This window comes from Amblyomma americanum, chromosome 1, assembly GCF_052857255.1.
Source record: "Amblyomma americanum isolate KBUSLIRL-KWMA chromosome 1, ASM5285725v1, whole genome shotgun sequence".
Lineage (NCBI taxonomy): Eukaryota > Metazoa > Arthropoda > Arachnida > Ixodida > Ixodidae > Amblyomma > Amblyomma americanum.
The window spans coordinates 555386595-555409393 of record NC_135497.1 but is presented as its reverse complement, the minus strand read 5'-3'; the positions used below and the strand labels follow the sequence as shown (position 1 = coordinate 555409393).

Here is a 22799-nt window from a genome sequence, read left to right as displayed (position 1 = left end):
TCTAATCTGCTGCTTTCATGGGTATTTATTTTTTGCGTGTAAGCGAACCTCTAGAGTGTTCACCAGCGCCACCCTCGTCCATAGCGGTGGACGTAGCACGTCCTGTAATACCGCAAGTGTGACGTAGAACGTCATCTAACGGCAAGGGCGGAAACTGTGCGAGAGCCCTCTGATGCTACCTATGGCATCAAGACAGCTAGAACCGAGACCCCCGTTAAGCTATTAGCGGACAAAACAAATGACATGAGGGTCTCGTTTGACAAACATATTAAGGAAGCCAACAGTCACCGAAACCAAGGTGCATAGGGGAATGTTTTCTATTTTTTTAAATTTCTAATGCGAGTCAGTTGGTTTAAAGAAAAGTACTTATAAACCAGCAGAAAAACAACTATGCCGCTGGTGGGATTCGAACCCACGACCTCCGAATATCGCGTCCAGTGCTCTTACCAACTGGCTACGGCTGTCCAATCTGCTGCTTTCGTGGGTATTTATGTTTTGCGTGTAAGCGAACCTTGGGAGTGTTCACCAGCGCCACCCTCGTCCATAGCGGTGGACGTAGCAGGTCCTGTAATACCGCAAGTGTGACGTAGAACGTCATCTAACGGCGAGGTCGGAAACTGTGCGAGAGCCCTCTGATGCTACCTATGGCATCAAGACAGCTAGAACCGAGACCCCCGTTAAGCTATTGCCAGACAAGGCAAATGAAATGAGCGGCTCGTTTGACAAACATATTAAGGAAGCCAACAGCCACCGAAACCAAGGTGCATAGGGGAATGTTTTCTATTTTTTGATTTCTAATGCCAATCAATTGGTTTAAAGAAAATTACGTATAAACGAGCAGAAAAAACAACCATGCCGCCGGTGGGATCCGAACCCACGACCTCCGAATATCGCGTCCGGTGCTTTTACCAACTGAGCTACGGCTACGGCTGTCCAATCTGCTGTTTTCGTGGGTATTTATGTTTTACATGTAAACGAACCTTGCGAGAGTTCACCAGCGCCACCCTCGTCCATAGCGGTGGACGTAGGACGTCCTGTAATAGAGCAAGTGTGACGTATACCCTGCCGAAAATTTCCGTAAGAAGCCTTATGGAAAACTTATGCATTCCACATATTTTCCACAAAAATTTGTATGGATGCTGTATGGACTTATGGAGTCCACATATTTTCCACAAAACTGTTTGTGGAAAGTTATGGATTTTGTGGAGTGCGTGGGGTGGTTGCGGACACATGTGGACAATGACTTTACGGGTGATGGAGTTTTATGGATGGGTGTTATGGAGAGACTTTGCGGACCACAGGAATCCATAAAATCTACTCGACGCGGAGTCCGTTAATTATGTATGGAAACTAACGGACAGTGTGGAAGTGGGTTGAGAACACAATTGAAGCTTGCAATTCCTGCAAAAGGCATACGACCAGGTATGCACAATGACCACAGCCTCCAATGGCAGTATATTAGTACCAGATATAATCAATTTAATTTTATAGCCGCCGCGGTGGTGCAGTGGTTAAGGCGCTTTGCTGCTGACCCGAAAGACGCGGGTTTGATCCCAGCTGCGGCGGTTGCATTTCGATGGAGGCAAAATGCTAGAGGCTCGTGCACTGTGCTATATGTCAGTGCATGTTAAAGAATCCCAGGTGGTCGAAATTTCCGGAGGCCTTCTCTATGGCGTCCCTCATATATGGCCCATTAAAGACCCCATAAACCACAATTAACACAAATGAAGCATATACTTGCAATGTATACTCATACACATAATGATCGGTTTATTGAATACAACTGATATATGCACTTCAAAACCAATATTTCTCATGTTTACAATGCGGTTTAGGAGCTGCAAATAAAACTGCTGAAAATCATAAGTAGCCGAGCCGACCATGCAGTTCTCAAGGAAATGCGCGCCAAAGAAACTAAATACATATATTTACAATAGATACATATCATCATCATCACATACATGTTATGGTACATGTATGTTACATGCATATATATATATATATATATATACATACATATATTTACAAAACAGTCATTGTTCTCTGATCCGGCAGAACGCATAGGTCATTTCTTGTTACTGAGTGAAATTGAGGTAACATTTTAGATACTTGATAATAAGAATAAGGGAAGAAAAGGTAATCACATGTATTTTTTAAATACATATATATCACACTTCTGCAACAAATTATTTACTGGATAACACAAAAAGTGAGGAAAATTTGATTCAGTAAAGCTGCTATGAAAAGTAACCAGGTATTGAAAACAGAACTACAATACAGGACTGCAGCACAGATGTACGCCATTTCAAGTCTTCGGTAAATTGTGCATCACCTTCTTCTGCAACACGTGGGATAAAAATGGCTTGGAAGTGATGACTATTTCGCGTGTCATTCTCTGAGCAGCAAGCCTTATAGCAACATTTCTGCCACTGCCTACAGCCTTTCTTGATGCAGTAGGATACAAACTAGTTGTCTCGAAAGTTGCTGCATCTAAATTTAGCACAGCTGAGAGCTCAAGGAATTCTGATCATAAATGACTGCACAGCGCACTTGCTGGTATGAGTTCAGTTCTTCAAAGCGTATGTATGGGCTTGCCCCTTAGCTCACAGACAATTTTTTTCTTTGAACGCCCACTGTCATCACCGAACAAGAACGTTGCAATGTACTGACCATTAAATGAAGCATGAAACAAATAATGGCATGTGACCTAAAATCATGTACCCAAGGAAAGGTTAAATTCAGGTCACAATATCAATGCAGTAAAACTGCTCTTGAAAAATGCAAAACAGTTCACAAGGTTCGTACAGACTCAAAATGGGCACATTCAAGGATATTGAAGGAATTTCAAGGCCTAGTTGGAGTATTTTGAAGGACTCAACACAATGCTACATGCGGCAGTTTGCAATACCAGGTACAAATTTTACTGAACAAAGTCGAGAAAAAAAACATTTCAAGGAACAGCTTGTATTGCACTAAACCTACATAATATATGTTCCGTCCTTGAGAAACACCCTGCAGTGCATTGCACCAATATGTCGAACAGCAATCCATTCTGCAAAACTGCAAATAGCAACTTCAGGAGAGCACCTGCCGCTTTTCCTGAATCTTCTGGCTGATGCTACACAGTTCCTCAGTCTTGCTTCGTGCAGCCTTCCTCAGACTATTTGATCTGGCCACGTACTTCAGATCGTTAGCTGCTTAATTCTGCCTTTTCAGCATACGTATCCACTGAAGCCTGGATTGTCAGCTATTGTTGCCTGGAGTGTCTTTTTTTTTAAAGCATCGATCTCTTCGTCGATGCAGCGCCTCTTTGATTCCCTGACATCATCACATTGCTTCTTTTTTACTGCTTCCAGATATGCAGCATACTGCTGCCGGGCAGATGATACAGCACTCCTCAGCTCTTTTGTAATAGGGACGTTAAGAACGCCCCCTACCTTGTCCACAGCGTCGCATACAATAAGTTGCGTAATGCACCACAGGTCCTTCAGGTTTTCTACAGCAATGAACTCTCAAATTGAGGCACACTTGCAAGGCTTCCAGAGCTCTTGTAGTGGAAATGTGGACCTGTGTAACATTTCAAATAAGTCATTTGAAAACTTAACATTACACATTTCAACACCGACTCTAATATGTGTGCATAGTGCACCCCCCCCCCCCCCCTGCAATTTCTCACACTTTGTACTCTCTCCTGGGATGAAGTGAGAAAGATAGCCGTGCTCTACTTCCTCCTCTCTCAAACTGGCACAGATTGAGATCAAAATGAAACCAAGAGTGTCCCCTCCCCAGCTGTGCACTAGGGTACATTTTGCATTACACGTTGCACAGCCTCGGTGGGAGTGATATACTGCTACTCAGCATGAGGCTGAAAGTTCAGTCCCAGCGGCAGGAAAATGAGCAACTTTGCATATATTTCAGGACACCAGAGCTGCGAAATTAATGCCGTGCCTTCATAATAGCACACCCACATAAGCAGTTTACTTGCTGCGCAGTTCACTTAGAAAATTCCCTAGTGATAGAAGCATCTCGAATATGTTTAGTCATTCCTAAATAATAAAATCTTTATCTTTTGGCGAGTCCTCTCCACTGTAATAGTCAATCTACCACAGTGGTTCAGTGTGGCATTCAGCTACTGATCCCCTGGTCATCTGATAGCAGCAGCCGTATTCCAATGAAGGTGGAGTGCAAAAAGCGGTGTGCTGTGCGTTGTCAGCATGTGTTAAAGAAAACTATGCTGTCTGAATAATTCTGGTGCCCTTTACTTCAATGCAATCCACTTATAACGACATTTAGAAAACCCGAAAATTTGATGGTTATAACCGATTAACGTTATATCTGGACTGCCAAAAAAAAACATCCATGTATTCCCCCATGCATGTAGGCATTACCTCATAAATGTAAGGGCGCACAGCGTCTTGGCACTCTGCCAAGTTAGCCGAGCGAGCCACCCCACCCCCTCCGGAGCTCCCGTCAAAAGATAAACAGGCAGCAATGTTATCGGCATAATCATCACAGAGCATCTTGGTGCACTGCCAAGGACTGTGATGCAGACAGCGCAAAACGGGGAACGTGCAAGAAAAGGGAGCACTTGAAAAAAGTAAATTCTCAACCACATTGGGCGGAAACTAATTTTTTAGTCAATGTTGCGCGGCAGCGGCCAAGCAAGCTCCTCCCTCCAGCTATTGTGTCAACGATAGTGCTTGGTTCTCAAGGCCGTAGGCAACGCTCCCCCACGCATTTCGCCATGCCGGTCCGTTCGGAGAGTTTTTACCTCGTTCACTTCAAAGGATTTTGTTTTTATCAAGCTTTCAGACAAAGTTTGACTGTAAATACCATCTTGGTGGCTAGAATCCTATCATTGTATCTGCTATTTCACCAATAGTTCTATCGTTATATACGGTTTATTTTCATATAGTGGCAATGGGAGAATTGAGAAATATAAAGAATTTGATCGTTATAAGCGATATATCGTTATATCTGGTATCATTATAAGTGGATTACACTGTACAGCACCTCTCATAGCCCAGGTATTGCTTTGGAACGTTCGACCATGCTGTGCAGTTTACTTTAAATTTTCACCGTGCGCTGTTAAAGGTGCACTAAAGAGGAATCTGAACTTCTATTTTTACTGTCGGAACTCAATCTACACAATCCGGGCGTTCTTGGAAACTTCGAATTATTGTCCTGTGTGGCTGATTGCCCTAATTATACCGGATTAAACATCCCGGCTCCCGCCTTTTGCTTGAACTCAACGCAGTAGGTAAGCGGAGTCAACCAACGTGTGGAGTGCCTTTAGCCAGCCCAGTGGCGGCTTCACTTTCGCTTATTTTTAAGTTTCTGTGAATAAACAGCTTCAGTCACAGACAATACAGGCACAGGTTATGCCCATAGAAATAAAAATGCATGTGGACTCTGATTTACGTGTCACTCCGCCAATGGCAGAGCGGCAAGCCGCCATGGGACTGCCCGACTCTTTGGTTGACTCCTCCTACCTGCCGTGTTGAGTTAAGAAAAAAAGAAGGTGGGAGCCAGGACGTTTAATCCGATTTAATTAGGGCGATCGGCTGCACAGGACAATAATTCGAAGTTTTTAACAATGCCCGGAATGTGTAGATAGAGTTCCCGTGGTAAAAAGACGAGTTCAGATTCTTCTTTACTGTGCCTTTAATCACGCTCAATGAAGTTTGGCAGCTTGCAAATGTACAGTTCCTCTTCTTCTGCAAATTCAATCAACACACATGGCGCATGGATATCTTTCAGTTTCAATACAGTAATAACACCTGAAAGAGATCGAAACCATTCCATGATGTGCGGAGGTAGCTTGTGCTGGCTTTCCATGAAAACAACCCTAGTGCACAACAAAATGCATTCTCTGGTTTCATTTTCGGTAACCTGAAAAATGCGGTTTATAAAAAAGAAATCATTCTCCGTTGTGCAAATAGCTGTACTGTTGCTCTTCTTTGCCCTCTCATACCTTGTGCTGTGCAGCACAGTGGAGCGGAAACTAAACCGAAAATGCTCCTCAAGAGAAGGAACGTATCCAAAGCTCAACATAAGGCTGTTTCTTTCTTCTGTTGAAAGCACGGGAAATGGGTCACAAGCTCCAAACATATAAGAGTTACCCACACGTGTGGCATTCAGAGTGAGTGGGTGCCCCAGCATTGTGCATATGAAATTTCTGGCTTGCTCCTGAACACTGCAAAGGGCCATAGCTAAATCCTCTTGCTGCAGCATAATCATTCTTTCAATGACCTGGTCAGGTGCCCCATTTGCTGATGTTATTGCTCTAAGCACCCTACCATTCCCGGTTTCAAAAACAAATGCCGAATGTGCCCACAGTGGCCAGAAGTTCTTAGCAGCCTTCGCCAGGTGGAGAAGCTGGTGGACGTTGAATGTCATCAGCCGCGCTCCATACAGTGCTGGCATCCGTGACACGAAGTCCTCTAGTAGGCGGCCTGCACCAAGATAGTACCAACATCTCACTGTTAAAATATCTAGTGATACCAAAAATGTAACGTGTAATTTAGGTGCATTCCATTAGTAATATCAGATAAAGAAAGTAATTACGTGAACCACAAGAGGACAACTGATAAGTACTTTCTAGAATAAGCTGATAACCAGAGAAGGGATGTTGAACACTGTGGGAACATACTACAGGAAATGCAAGCTCATACGGCCGAGTCAGGCTTGAAACAGAAACACAGTATTTAATAATAAAAACAAACATGAGATAACTTTGGAAAAAAAGGATTGAGCCCACTGCTATGCGGCGCTCATGAAACCATGAGCTTCTAAACGTCCTTTTAAGCATAGCATTACTTGGCTCATGCTTGGCGTGAACAGAATGTGCGTACAGAATGTGTCCGCAGAATGTGAACGAATGATGAATGGCCATAGAACAATGAACAGAGAGGAGAACACACAGAGAGAGAGGGGAACCTCTCATGGTGAACAACAAGCGGTCTAAATGGCATTCTTTAGAGAATATGCAACTGCAGCTGGAAACTACTAATCCTGATTGTCAGAAAAGTAATTGAAATGTAGAGCATCGTGGTCAATAGACTGCACTGACTGCACGCTGAAAGCAGCGCTAGTCATTGAGGCACCCTAAGATAGACAATCCTGAATGCTGCTAAAAAAAACTGAGCAGCTGCAGAGTGCTGCCACATCAACTCTTAGAGAAAGACCACCACTAAGCACAGCACACACAAGACTAGAGGCTGTAGCTCTCAATGACTAACAAAAATGCACTTTTTTTCAGCAGACTATTTAATTAAGCTTTCAGTACCCCTCAAGTGGGCAACAACATGCAAACACTCAACTTTTAAAGGGACACTGAGTGACAAATGAAGTAGGCCTGTATAGATTAAATCAGCCTAATAAAAATGCAATGGGAAATTTTATGAACTAGAAAACATCACAAAATTAAATGTAGATATCACCACCATCAGTCGTTGTCAGATGATAACTGCAATGATATGTAGGCAGTTTTCTCTGGCATATCCCTAGGTGACATTGCCATGTGCTTCATGCAGTGACCGCAGAGTCCTTTCCAGTCAAGTCATCATGAATTTGAATCAAGTCTCATTTGCAGGTTCGTCCTTAAGCTATATCAGACTACATTAGTACATCCTGCACTGGCACCACTTTAGTGAAGTATTCAAGAATGACACAATCTATAGAGCAAAGAATAAAAGAATCAGAAGCAGCACAAATACTTCAAAACCACAATAAACTGTTCATGACAAACACCTGCAGACCATAAGCACAAAGCTCTCCTTGCTTTGAGATGCCACATTTTTTTCCTGAACTACCAATAAGTACTTTTGGTACCTAGCTTCTAATACTGCATTATACAGCTGGGCCTCACCTGCATGATTTATTTGCTGCAATGTCAGCTCTTCCAGCAGTAGGGTGAATATGGCTTCAACCAGCAATGCAAAGTGGTTCAGGTAGCGCTGAGGTAGTATGCCCAAGCAGCAGGGCAGGGCATAAAAAAGCAACCAATACCGCCATTCGCTGGCCTTCCAGTGGCACTTGTCCTTGAGCTAACGTGGCAGACGGGTGAATGAATGAGGTGGCTTTATTGCCAGCAGCCCTCTGTCCACTTTGGCCATGGTTACGGGGCGCCCTGCACAAATAAAAAGGTTGTGCACTTGGCGCTGGTGTGCACGAAACAAGGGCAATGGCTTATCACTGTTTACTGTTCTAGTCTAAAAAGCAGCTTTCTAACCATAGCAGCTGAAGCTGCATGCACAAATTTTGTGGGCCCTTTTAAGCATTAAATCTCAACATAGCAGCAGGACATCATGTAAAAAAAAGGGCACTGAAATGACGTCCGGCACTTACGTTGCATAGAAAACATTGAGAAGGGTAACAGAACAAAAAATCTCTGCCTTTGTCTTCACATGCTGCAGACAAATTCACACAAACTGGCTGAGAAGATGGCACTGGCTGCTGTGACGCAGAATTAGAACATAAGTGAACCAACGTGAAAGGTGTTGGATTAGGTTACGTTCCAGCATGGCACAACATACCAAGATGTTATGTCGCACAGCTCACAATTCCAAGGTGAAAATTATGACACCACTTTGTTTTGACTCATAATTCAAGCTCTATAAATGAATTCTTTCTGGATCCACTGCCATAAGTTTATGGAGACCCGTTGTGGTGTCTCAGTGGTTAGAGTGCTCGGCTACTGAGCCGGAGTTCCCATGTTCGAATCCAACCACGGCGGCCACGTTTCGCATCGATGGAGGTGAAATGCAAAAACGCGCCCGTGTGTTGTGCGACATCAGTGCACGTTAAAGATCCCCAGGTGGTCGAAATTATTCCCCAACCCTACACTAGGAGCCCTCTTTCTTCCTTTCTTTCACTCCCATAGTTTCTGCGCCATTTCCTTTCCTCAAAAGCCAATTTTGATGTTTATGGAATGCAATATCAGATAGAGAAATTAATTGCACTGCTGTTTTTGCATGCAGCCTGAAATGTTTAAATTAAAAGGTGCAGCATTAAACTTCAAGTGATATGAACAAGATGCTATGAAATTGAAATTTTTGCCAAAGTTGCATTCTGCAAGCTGTTGGTGATTGCTTACAACCAGTTCAAATAACATGAACCCCTACTGGCGTTCAGAGGCACTGCGTGGCTGTCATGCAAATCATACCCAGGTTCCTTTTTTCGAGCTGCACAAATGCAGCTTACCCAACTTTCTGAGCACTCAAGCATGCTAGACTGTTCTTTCTTATGTTTGTGAAACTATGAACCTCCTCATGCTCATAAGTCCCTTAGTGCTTTTTCGTAAGTTAGTTATTTTTCATGTCTAATTTTGATAGCAAGACATAGGACCACACCTTGTTTGAGGAGCCAGCTGAATGAGCATTGCAACTTGAACATCAAAGCTAAGCTCCATCATGTCAGCAGCTGAACTAAACGGCAACAGTTAATTAACCCTTTCTGATCAGGTATAGCTTCCCCACTGACTCCTGCAATGGTCAGCATTCTTTTGGTCTTTCCAGCTGCTCGCAATGAAAGGAAGTGTCACATCATGACTTGGTTATAAACATTTATTTAAAGCCCTGTGCCGAGCCATGCCGGACTATACCAACCACACGCACACTTTTCCACTGTCGGGTGATGCCCGAGGTATGACCGGAAAGGGTTAAGGAGTACCAGCCAGCAACAACCTTTGTTATCTCTTTTTTCCTATGCTTAATTTAGGTTAATGTACCCTTCAGCAATGTAGTACAGAGTATTAGAAAATTTTTTAAGGTTACTTAGTGCTATAATGTGTAGAAGTGAAGCGTTTTTACTTTCTCCGCTACTTACCAATGTAGAACGGTTGCTGATAGTTTGCTGAATCAAACCACTGGTCAGTCAGGCATTTCGTGACCCCAATGAGCACACAATGCATATACTTCACTGTGTGGCCAAACACAATGTTAAATTGTTTCAGGTGATTCAGTGGTGACTGCCCTTTAAGCCCATTCACAGCATCTTTGATCTTCTCCGCAAACTCCATGTCTTTCGACATCTCCCCTGGGGTCCGCTCCTCACCGACTGTAACACTCATGTACCTTTGGGCCCCTGTTGAAAGGAGAGAAATAGTGTGCATGCTCAATTATTTGCCTGCAGAAAGCAGAATCTACAGGAATTAAGCAATGCCTGCATATGTTTTATGCACTAAACTATTATGAGCAAAGGTAATCGCTCCAACTGTCCATGGTGCGAACCATATGCCACGCTGCATGCTGGCGCTGCCTGACGAAACGCTCATATTGTTGAAAACGTCGCAGTGTGCCAATCTTGACACTAGGAGCACTTCGTCAGGTAGCACCCAGATGTATACAGTGCAGCTTGGTTTGGAATGCAGAATGAAAGCCCTTACTTTTGCTCATGACAGTACCCTTGCTGGGTATAAGTCTCTCACGTGACATTCGCATGATGTGTCTAGATGGGGAATTTTTGGCCCGCCTTCAATACTTTGCACCTCATATCTGCTGTCACGGATAAGTTGGCACATCAGCAATATCACATCTTTCTAATGGCAAATTTTGCAGCAGCCAGAGCTTTCATAAAGTGCACTGACAACTTTGATACAAACTGACCGCTGCAAATGCAACGTTTTTCCTTAGCAGTATTTGAACACCGCTTCAGCTTATCCATTTTTTGGTCATAGCTAGCTCAGACAGAACACCCTAAATGCATTTCAGGGCATATTACAAGCTGTTCAAAATTAAGATATGAATTTATTAAGCATATCCACTAAGTTAACATACATGCACAAGTGTTCAGCCAAATGCAATGAAAAATTTGATCAACCATACCTTCGTGAAACTCGGCACAATTGTAGCACCAAGGGCAGCCGAAGAGACCATTAAACTGGACGATGTTGATCACAGATGCTCGGGCTGGCGCATCCACGCAGCAGCACAGTACATGAAGTCCTGATGACAGCAATGTATGACCTGCCTTCCAAGTGATCTTGCCAAACTGATTGATCTCTTCAACAAATTTGGTTAAGAAGGTTCTCATGTACGGGTGCTGGCCGAACCACAGCCCACCTATCAAGCAGTTCTTTAGCCTGTCGCAAGGTGGCAGCTCGTTAATCAAAAACTGGATTGGCCACACAGATGATGACGATGACTTGAATACGGGGCTTCCATCTGTGTTGATAGTGATGGTAAGATCCATCCAGCCAATTTTTCCGCTCTTCCTCAACTCCTCGGCCATAGATCCACTTGTGATGTCCTGCAACAGTGCGGCTCCTCCATGCTGAATGACTGCATTTAAGTTCACAAGTCTTTCAAACAATGCAGCCTTTGATTTTGCAAGCAAACATTTCATCCGTTCTTTCATATCTAAAATGCTGAAAAAATGTCCCCTAGCTTTTAGAACACAAAGTTCCGTGCTAACCTCGCAGTCCGGGCACCTCATTGATGACATTCCGGGCACTGACACAAGCACACTGCCACAGGTGTCACAATAAAAAAACCGCTTCACCAGCCTTTCTTTGCGCGACGACCAAAGCTTTCGGAACACAAACTTTGACCGAGGAAGTACATCACCTTTAAAGCCAAACAGACCATCTATGAGGCGCAGCAGATCATTCAGGGCCTCCCAAGTGAGGCCATGAGTGACGACAAACGCCATTATTATTATGATCGCGGCTGCCTTTGTCGTTGTGGAGCCCGGAAGTATTGCTGCCTCAAGCTCGACAAAGTCCGATGCTAGAAACTCGCATTCGCCGTCGTCGTTTTCGGTTTCTCCCGACATAGAACTGCTGTCTTCGGGTGTTTCGCCAAGCCGGTCAAAGTCGTCTGTTTGGAACAAATCTTCGTCATCGGCATACGAGCTGCCGCCTGCCTGCTCATCGTGGGCGTGGCTGGCTGCGCCGCTTGTTCTGCTGCTGGTTGCTCGCCACTTGGAAGGTTCAGCAAATCGCCCACAATGCCTCCGCCGTTGACATCTCCGTCGTTGGCAGCTGAGGCAGCTGACGTCGATGAGACACAATGCTGAGCGCGAAGCCGCACATCTTGCTGCCTCCTGTAAAGTGTGGTATTCGGGACAACAAACGGTTCGTCTTTGTAGAAATAACGCTTCCGTCGTTTCTTGGTCACATCCCCATCCATAGTAGTCTAAGAAAAACTAAATAAAACAGACAGGCAAAAAATAGCAAACTATGATGGGAGAAACTGAACAAAATAGCAGCAAAAGGTGACAACAAAGTGACCACTGCTCTAACAGTCTTGACCGGTCTTGACTCTTGAAGTCTTGATTGTCTTGACTTTCGCCCTCCGGATAGAACCGCGAAATGCGCTTTGCAAAACACTGTAGCAATTTGAAGTCCACTGGGTACCTGCAGTCGGCTTTGTTCTACCCAAAAAAGAACTGTAAAATTTATAAGTATTCATTAAATTATGCTCCGCGTGCGCGCTAGAAAAATTGCCTTTTCAAAGCATGGCCATAACAAGCCAAAAGTATCCAAAGCTTCTAGCCATCATAGCTGTGTTAGGTATTAGCTGCAATTGTTTTGGGTCCCTAGCTGCGCTGCTTTGTTAGCCTACGAAAATATTTTTTATTATGGAGCCGTTGCTTGCATACGTGCTATATAAAGACGGTGAAAAGGCCGTCGTGCCAGTTAGCCTAATTAAAGATTATTTCCCAAAATCCACGAAGGACTTGGCGAAAAACAAGTTGGTCTACTGGCGGGACAAAGACGCTCCGGATGGCGGTGATGAAGATTATTATCCCGGCGATATAGAAGAACTGGCTGGTAAGTGACAACAGTATTTTTGTCCACACTAAGAAATCCGGAAAGCAGTCGCGTTGCTACGCTTGTAGGAGGTGTGCAAATTTATAAACTATCGCAGCGCGCGTGACGCTAGTGCATGCGGTTTAGCTGCCTTTGAGGGTACCCCTCGCGAGTGCAGGCGGGCGTGACAAGAACTGGAGAGACCAGGAAATGCTAGGCTGTTTGCCCTCGCAATTTCGTCGGGCAGGGCTTTTGCTGGAGAAAACCCGCAACAGACTGTCGCTAGCATTCATGATGACAGCGGTTTTGTCACTTCATCACAAGTCGCTATCGGGGTACAGCTTTGCTTGCAGGTCTTGCGCGGCTTCAACTTTCCGGTAGTCATTCCCACCCGACTGCGCACGTTGCTGAGTCAGCCTATTGTACTCGTCTACTCTAGAGACATAAGAAGAAACACGTGATCAACAAATGTGCAGTGTTGAGCCATGATTACTTACGATACTCATAGATATAACATGCGTGAGTGGACAAGCTAACACATCAGGGAGGGCGCACTGCACGTATTGTGACAACACAAGCCGCCGCGTCGGCTGAGTGGTTATGGTGCTCGGCTGCTGGCCCGAAAGACGCGGGTTCGATCCCGGCCGCGGCGGTCGAATTTCGATGGAGGCGAAATTCTAGAGGCCCGTGTGCTGTGCGATGTCAGTGCACGTTAAAGAACCCAGGTGGTCGAAATTTCCGGAGCCTTTCACTACGGCGTCTCTCATAGCCTGAGTCGCTTTGGGATGTTAAACCCTGATAAACCATAAACCATATTGTGACAACAAGCGCACAATGTAAGATACCACTAACAAACAAATATTCTATGTTCCTGTCCTCCCGTCACTTCTAGCAGGGGTCTCAAACCCACTGCTATGCAGAACGCATTGAGGAAATTTCGTCCCCCATGGGCAAGGAGAAAGGGATCAACGTCATTGTTGCATCATGCCCCTGGCTTCCTGCTTACTTAATTTCAGCTTTGGCAGAGTGTAACTCGCATTCAACAGCCAGCTATCTGTGCCTTGCATGCCGAGAATACTGACGTTTTCCAAACTGAAATCGGCATACTTTTATCGGTTTATTTTGGTTTTATCTGAAATGTCGAACCCCTACTTGTAAGTGACGTGCTCAAGTAGCCTAACTGTTTGCAAAGAGAATGGCTTTGGTTCCTGGAGATTACACAGCGACTCTATCCAAATATGATAGGCAGCGTTATGAGGAGAAAACAAACAGCTGGACCCTTTCGCACTGCGGGCAAGCAACTGCATCCAGGACATTGACTTGTGGTCATGCGTGGTTGCTTCGGGCATCCACTAATTCTTGATGTTAAGAAAAAGCTTCATTACTCATAAGCAACTGAAGTTGTGGAAGGCGCTGAGGCCTACAACTTGTAATGAGCGACTGGGTGCACGAGCCGTCAGTGAAGGAAGCGTCGGTTGGCACCATAGTCATGGTAACAAAAGTGAGGCGGCTTCTTTTCCACCTTAACTTGGTCTGATTGTGTATTTTATTCGCAGGTAGACCATGTGCAAAGCCAGAACCAGGCTCTGCTAACTGCGTGGGTGGTGGCCAAGAGCGGAGGCGATGTAATCGCTGCACACTGCACCTGCATGACAGGGAATGGCAAAGCCTGTTACCATATTGCTGCATCCTTTTCTTAATCGGGTATGGCGTGCATCGAATGTGACTTCCACTTTTCATATGTGGGCTGGAAGCCAGGTGTTCGCGCTGTCAGTGCAAGAACACTCTAGGTGCGCACACACGCCATGCTCGATGAAGAAAAAGATGCAGCAATATGGTAACAGGCTTTGCCATTCCCTGTCATGCAGGTGCAGTGTGCAGCGATTACATCGCCTCCGCTCTTGGCCACCACCCACGCAGTTAGCAGAGCCTGGTTCTGTCTTTGCACACGATTTACCTGCAAATAAAATGCACGATCAGCTCATGTTAAGGTGCAAAAGAAGCCTCCCAGCCTTTGTTATCATGACTACGAGGTCAGCCGACTCTTCCTTCACTGACAGCTAGCGCATCTAGCCGCTCATTACAAGTTGTAGGCCTCAGCGCCTTCCACAACTTCAGTTGCTTTTGAGTAATGAAGCTTTTTTTCTAACATCAAGAACTATTGGATGTCATACATGCATGACACAAGCCTATGTCCTGGACGCAGACGCTTGCCTGCAGGGGGAAAAGGTCCATCCCAGTTGTTTTTGTTTTCGCTCCATAACGTCGTCTATCACATTCTGATAGTGTCACTGCATAATATGTAAAAAATGAAGCCCTTCTCTTTGCTAACAGTTAGGCTACTTGTAGCACATCAGCACAGCATGTTGCTGTAGCGGCTGCTGCGAGTTTAGTGGGCATTGGCTAATGAATACAAGATGGCTGCTCAACACATAGCATCACGCTGCCGTCTTTCGTGCATACTCCTTATAGAAGGTATACACTGAAGCAGTGCTACCAAGCGGTCGAGCGTCGCTGCGGCTAGCGTGCATTGTTTGGGGCCGTTTTGTGCCAGTTCGCACAGTGTCAAATATACCGTGAGGCACCTGTTAGTGATCCGAACATTTTGCACGTTTTCAAATGCATCAACGTCCACTTTCTATGTGTAATACTCTATGTACATGAACTTTACAGCAGAATTCTTCTTTGCCGTGGTATAGCCGCACTGCCTCCCAGTCTTGAAAAACACTGTTGAGCAAACACCACGGGCGCTATTTCGTCTTCTGTTTTTCAAAACTATTTATGAGCAAGCCCATCAAGCCACACTACTGCCTTTCAGTGTTGCTTTTAGGCAGCCGCCCTAGCTTGTACTGCAACTAGGGAGCCAAATTAGCAAGCTGCGTTACACGTAAAAATGTACACGACTTGAAGCTTTTTTGTATCGGTTGGTCCTGTCTGCTACTCACACGGGACACAACATTGATAAAGAGCGCATGATTACCAGCTCCAATTACAAAACTTAGCAGCACAGAAAATCTTATTTCCATCAGCTTTAGTCCAAAATCTGTTAAAGCTTAACATATGCTGTTTCAGCAGAAAGTCAAAGCATAATACGTGCCTTATTTATGTGACAGAACAGTGAAGCAAAAACTGTAATGCGCTCACAGCATGAACAGCAGATCTAGCGAGAATGTTTTGCAGTTTTGATTGTAGCAACATAAAGCTGCTTCAAATGCACATGGCCTGGAATCTAGGTTCACAGCAATGCCATGTGCAGCGATTCCGCTAGCCTGAGCATTAGCATGTTACTTTCAGTAAATAGAGATGACAAGCTAGCTACTAGCTAACTGAGCTGGCACGTTGCAAATTACTTACCCCTTTAAAAAGTGGCACTCCAGTCCTCTGCAGTCTCACGCACGTCTTTTTGTCATATATTTGTATGATTTCAGAGATTTGTACGGTTTAATTTTTTGACCTGTAGAAAACTCAAGCCATGCACAAGACAAGCCTCGACATTAGTGAATTCAACTTGCAGCAGCTGTTCTGCACGTCGCACACCACACCTGCGCCTCCTCGGTCGTATAAGTTTGTTTTCACCAAGTGGAATCTTTTTAGGGTGTCCACTATTTTCTGTTTCATGCTGTTCATGGTTCAGCCTTCATGAGCTTTTGCTCCTTTTTCTCTATTTTTCTATTTCTCTTTTCCATTTTCTTTTACTGGCTGATTGCTAGGTTATCGTTGTCATTTTTTGCATTCTTTGAAGATTTGTGCATTGCATGTTGTTGCTTAGTGATGGGATGTTTTTTCGGTGTTAATTTTCATTCAGTTTTAAATGTAGCACCATTCCTGTCCTCTCCTTTCTTTGTCCTGTCAAAATGCTCCTTTTTTCATTGAGCACCGCTCTGTATCAACTCTGTCAAATGTGTTTCCACGTCAGACAGAAATTGTCTACTATGATACGCGAGCGACATTTAACTTGCAAGCAGTTCAATGCTGCGGCTGGTTGCAGTGGCAGTGAACTTGACTGTGACCATGGTGAATGCCGCGCCAGATGCTAGCACCCCTTGTGGATGTCGTCACGTGAATACCTCCTATATGCCTGTGCCTGCAGAAGTTTTAAGAACACCGTGATCAGGCTTAGTATCTCATCAGTCTATGCATGCAGTCAAGAACATAAAGTTGTGATCTGTGATCAGCACAACTTCCAGCAGCATGAAAACTCTGTCTGTTGTGCAGACTTATTGTGACCTGTATGCAAAATGCACTACGTTATTAATAATCACAGCTTTCTCATGTTAATTACCACTTCAAGCATACACAATTCTGGTGTTGGACAGCTCTTAATAGGCACAAATTATTTCTTCAAGGTAGAGATTAGCCTTGCATCACTCATGTGTAGAATGGCAAGCTGCTCCAGCATGTATTACATAAATCCACGGCTGACAATAATATTTGAAATTGTTCTGCTAATTGTACACTGCTTTGTTCATATGTTGTATTGTTTCATGAGTATTATGTTTAATTGAGATGTCTATAATGCAGCAACGGCAGAAGAACTGGCAAAAAAGCTGAACAAGCGAAGGATCCGGTGGCCGAAGCATGTGTTTGATGAAGCTGCTCATGAAGCTGCTCAGCAAAGTGCTAAGGTATCCGTCTGTCAATTTGCAATACTTCAGTGGCCAAGTTATTGGAGCATCTGCTTCCCATGTGGGAAGTGTGGCATTCAATTCTTAGTGATGCCGGGAACCTGTTGTTGATACAGTGGGTAAAAGCTTTCCTCTGGCCGGGGGCTTCCCACTTTGTGTAAACAGTCACTTTCATTAAACGAACCAACTTTGTAGCATGACACTGTTTGGCCAAAGCCGACCTTGCATCAGGAAAAGTGTCATTAGCAGCAGCTCTTTCCTATGTTCTTTGCTTTCGAATATTTCGCAGTGCATCTTATGTATTTGCTTACCTATATTAGCTGTGTGCTCCATTGTGGACTGAAAGATTGAAGTACAAGCGAGTGGGGAGATGGGCAGAGGAAAGGAAGCAGCCTGTGTATGATCAGTATTCGTAATTTATTCTAATGGGCTCCAGTCAAACCTCAATGGGAGGCTTATCAGGCCTTCCTGACAATAATGTCCTTTGTAGCCTAAGAATAAATCGGGTACCTGAAGCCTGGCCGACGGACTAATGCTAGCTGTGGCAGTTTTATCAATCTTTGACCATTAAAGACCTTGTATGTAACAGTAATCTGCGAGTTCAACTCTTGCTGCAGATTACATTTGGAAGACCAGCAATTATTTGAGAATTCAGGGAAAATAATAGAGTTATACTCAGTGTGCACAAGAGACACTGAATGGGAATACTAAGTTAAAGAGGCCTTGACAGCCTATTTTCACGCATACCCTGCTTATCGCATTTAATTCTCAACTCGTTTAATTAAAATTCCCCCAACTTTCAGCTGATTCTGTGCGGCAAATATTTTGAAAACGATTTTTTTCTGTTTCTTCTGCGAACTGCTTACTGGTCAGGCAACAACCTCTGATCGCTGACGTTAGAAGGGCATGCGCACCCCGCGTTGTCTGCTGCGCGCTGTTGAGGTGCTTGCATGCACATCATAGACGGCGGTCGCTCGAAAACTTTTCTTTTTTTTTGAGCTTATCCAAATAAAATATATTTTCAGTGTTTTCTGTTCGGAAGCCGTCAGCTTAGTACGCTAGCTGAGAAATCCTTAGGAAAGCAGACTTGCTTGTGGCACCCCTTTTCTGATGGTTGAGGAAACAGAAATCGATGGACCCCTGCTTATTATTTACGCTCATAAACAAGTTATTTTTATGTTATGAGTGTGGTTTATTTTGAGCAGTCGAGTGCTTTTGTATGCGAAAAGCGGCACGTGCCGTGCATTGCATGCCTTCGCCGATGTGCGCCGTGAAAGCCGCGTCGTTTTGTAGCTGGATACCAGTTTCTTGTCCGCTATTCATCGGCTTGATAATTAAGCTCAAACTATCACAAGGTGGCACTGGAGAAACCTTGAGGCACGAAAGGAGCAGAGAAAAGTGCCGAATGAGACGACTTCCCGCTGCATGTGTGCATTTGTAACATACATTCTTCGTCTCATAGAAGCCTTTTGCAGGAACCAAGCCGCTTGCAAAACCCTACGCGACTCGAATGTTTTCACTGCCCACACCGATGAATGGTCGCCGCCGTCTAGATGAGTGCTTGAACATGATAGTACATCATTTAGCGTTTACTGTGCGTGCGCATTGCGGCCTAGGAATGCGACGATCACAACTGTAGCCCCGCGCTGGGATTGTTTACTTAGCTGTGCGCAAACAGTACTGCTTTGCATAAAACTCAAAGTGGGCTCTCCTTATCTTAAATGTTACGTAGTATTGCTCGCAAATTGTAGCTTTCCTCGTCTACACACTATGATAACACTGCAATAAGCACCGCTGATGCTATATCGCCTGCTTGGGAAACGCCTCGCATAGGACCGGCGCTTCCCGCTGAATGCATCTGCTTCCTCTTATGTCATCAGTATTTGATTTTAAAACGCTTTAGCTAAAGATAAGTTTGGACATTACTTGAAATAATGAAAACGAGCAGATTTGTCGTCCCCAGTCGACGCCGACTGCTGCTCCCGGCTGCCTTCAGCACATGCTGTGAACACCGGGTCACATATCGACACTTCCCCTTTATTGTACTCGCACCCTGCGATGTAGGCAGTCGTCGCTTTGAGGACACTGTTGCCAAAGCTAAGCTCAACAGCTATTTAAGGTGCTAAAACTCGCGAATTCGCTCTTTGCAATCGCCGAAATCGCACACACGAATCCTGCGTACTCGCTAGGCCTCGTCACGAAAGGGGCCGGCGGTCCACCGTCGACCGAAATTCAAGATTATGGCAAAAGTTCCTCACAGATTAGTAATAAAGTGTGAAGTTATGAAATGCAACCGCTCGGTTTGCTTTTTTCGATGTGGATAAGGTACACAAGCGCTGTCTTTCGGGCCGTCTATTCACCGGGTGTGAAGCTTTCGCTCGGCCGCACAAGCCTAGGCGACGGCGATGAGTGGCACCGTCGTGCGGCGTTTTCTGTCCGTGTCGCTTGCCTCGTCGATAGGTTCTATGCGCAGGCACCGAATAAAAGCACATCTTCGCTCGTGCACGAACATCGCGCGTATGTCGCCGTGGCTAGCATCAGGTCCAATAAGTTTTAAAGTTCTTAAGTTTATTAAAATATGTCATATCAACTAGCCCCACCACACTCTGCCAGTTCCTACTACGTTCACTCTTTTTACATTACTGTGATACGGGGTCGTTGGTCCTGCTGGCGTCGTCGTCGGTATAGCTTGACAGACTAGTGCGTCAGCGATGGCATTTGCATACCGACCAGCCAACCGATCGCCGTAGCATCGGCCTAGTGTAACAGGACCCTATACCGAAGAATAACTGCGTTATAATTATTAACGCTTTTGCGGCAGCAGTCACACATATATGGGAGATGACGGCTACTTCGATCGCCCGCGGAAATAAAGGGACAAGACACCTCACTGCGCACAATGCAGCAACGAGAGCAGACGACGATGCTCCATGTATGCCCTAGTGACGTTACGAGCGCATTCAGTATGGCGGTCGCTGCCAATGGAGGAGTTTCTCGTTCTCAATTCGATCGCATTTTTTGGAATATACAACATGTGCAGGGCAGCCAAATTTCGGAAACTGAATCATAAGCTTTTGAATTAGTTACTGAAGCACAAAACTGCAATATGAAGAACGACCATATCATGGCCCCTTTAAGATAGACTGGTTAGTTAGTGTCTCGGGAACATTACCAAAGTTTCTTCTGTGCGCAAGTCTGCTGTGTTGCCAAGAAAACCACAAATAAAATATTCCTGCATTCAAATGGTCTGCGAAATCACATAACAGATGTCACTACTGCACCCCGAAATGGGAATTCAGCATTATGGTGTTTGGCTAGTCGGAGGCGCCACTTCAGATGGCCGGAAACACGGCCGAAAGCATTGTTGTGGAGGTTAAAAAAATTAAGCTGGTTTACGATTCTGACGGATGGGAGCGCTAGTAATCCAGTGACGACTGTGAAGAAAGAAAACCCTCGTTGACTGAGGTCTGCCTGCTAAGTATGGCAGGAACATAGAGCGCAATATTACAAATGACTCTGGCGGCTACCAGCTGGCTCTCGCCTATCTGCCAGCACTATCCCGGCATGGTGCCTGCCATTTCATATGGCCTTGTACAGACGAGACTGTGGCATTTCAGCTCTGCCAAAACACACTGACCTTTCTCTGAATGCTCGGTTCAGGTATTTAACTACAAATGAGGCAGTGAGTACAGCATCCTTTATTTTTTTCATTTAATGTTACCTTTCCACATTTCATGAGAGTGAGCATGATGATTTGACCAAGCATGTTCAGGAAACTGCCTAATTCAAGTATTCGAGGGACTCCGGCGCTGGTTCATCACATACTCACGAGTTTGGTTGTTTATGCATACGTACCACCTTTTCAATGGTGAGGATTTTATCCTTCATAGCATGCCCGTACAGGAGAAAACAATACATTTTATAATTTGAGAATGCCACAAGCGCGCGTAAAGAAGCCAGTTCAAAGGCTTAACCGAGAACTGAACCCCTTGACTGTCTGCCGAGCAAACAAAACGGAGTGTAAATCTGTTGCAAGCATACCATTCTAAACATGCTCATAGCATGGCTGCACACAGGGTGGATGCACAGAATGCAAGGTAAAAGTCTCTGTAGTGACATTCGTGTCTCATCTTTCGGTCCATCATCTGGTTTGCGCTGTTTTTATAATGTATTTCACATTCTTGACTGCTCTTGCCACACTGCTTTCTTCATATTTCAATGTTAGATGTGCACTGATGTCAAAATAGTCTTAAGGCCGTGCGTCGAACCACTCAACCAATTGTTGCTGGCGAAGCGGACACGCCACGAGCTTCAGTTTCTTGAATCTGCATGGGGTGTCACCACAGGTGCTTCACTTGGAGGCAATTTTCTGACTGTCATCATCTTGAGATTTTAATCTATCAATCTATCACAACTTAGTGTTCCCATCTGGTTGCCCTTTAATAGTGACATTAAAAGGCAGTTATGTGTTTAAATATAGTGACATCACCTGTTGATTTGCTTCGTAATAGCAAAATGATCCACAAATAGAAATTCTTCACTGGTAGATAATGAGTTTATGGCATTAAAATGTTATTATCTGTTTTGTCGAGATGCAACCATGTGGAGTCAAAATGGTCACAGAAATTTTCACCTCATTCGCATAAAAGCCTTGCGTAGGATGATGCACAGAGTTGGTTGGGCAACACTTCTTGTTTTTTTGTAGTCAGACAATTGCAGACTACTTGGAAGTTGGTTATACTGTTTGGAAAGTACTTCTAGGGGGCCCCATGATATGTGTGCTGAAAGCAAGGAATAGCACCATAATTATGGTTATTCTTCCATTCTATCTCATTCTTAGAAGTTAGTTTTTTATGGGACTGGAAATTTGCCCATGAATGTGCTCTAGAATGATAGTAATAAGATGTATATGTTCCTTTTCATTTCAGCAGGTTATGAGCCAAAAGCAAAAAAAGGCCCAAAAAAGGAGGCTTGCCACAAAAAGCTGAGCTTTGCTCTTGAAGAAAGCTCTTCTTTAGATGAAGAGCTCATTGAGAAGAGGGCACTGGATGAAAAAAAAAGAAATAGAAAACCTACAATTGGAAATTAGGTCCCTTAGGAAAAAGCTGTCACAATGCTTAGCCAAAAACCCTCCATCGTTGTTTGCCACGCTCAACCGGTGCTCCCTTGCTCTTTCATTAAAGCATCTGCCGGTTTGGCCTATGTAGACTTTTCCGCAACTAAGGGGAATGCGGTAAACAACGCCGGAAACGCAATCTTTGAACTTCCTTAGATGTTTGATTTTGCAAGGGGTTTTCTTAGTGTTCTTCATCATCACGCACACCTTGGACAGTCTGCATGGAGCCGAGAAGACAACGTTGACGCCTCCTTTTCTCGCCACTTTCTTGATGTTGTGCGAGAATTTGTGGATGTATGGAATC

General features: G+C 44.6%; 2 protein-coding genes across 8 annotated transcripts in view; one reads left to right on the top strand and one right to left on the bottom strand.

Moving 5' to 3' along the window:
• Positions 1-1713: 1713 nt before the first annotated feature.
• Positions 1714-12224, bottom strand: LOC144116350 (uncharacterized). The gene is made up of 4 exons (XM_077651096.1): positions 10827-12224; positions 9829-10086; positions 7871-8131; positions 1714-6455 (listed from the first exon to the last, which is right to left on the bottom strand). The coding sequence occupies exons 1-3, from the start codon at positions 11773-11775 to the stop codon at positions 8049-8051; spliced, it is 1290 nt and encodes a 429-aa protein (XP_077507222.1). The 5' UTR covers positions 11776-12224; the 3' UTR covers positions 1714-6455; positions 7871-8048.
• A 271-nt stretch (positions 12225-12495) lies between these two features.
• LOC144116351 (uncharacterized) overlaps positions 12496-22799 on the top strand; it is a 107759-nt gene continuing 97455 nt past the window's right edge. For 5 of the 7 annotated variants that reach the window (XM_077651105.1, XM_077651107.1, XM_077651106.1 and 2 more), the window contains exon 1: positions 12496-12775. In XM_077651105.1, the coding sequence (XP_077507231.1) occupies positions 12583-12775 (193 nt within the window). In that variant the 5' untranslated portion in view covers positions 12496-12582. Of the gene's footprint in view, positions 12776-16214; positions 16310-17275; positions 17380-22799 lie in introns of all 7 variants that reach the window. The other 2 variants (XM_077651104.1, XM_077651103.1) reach the window with 2 other exon arrangements.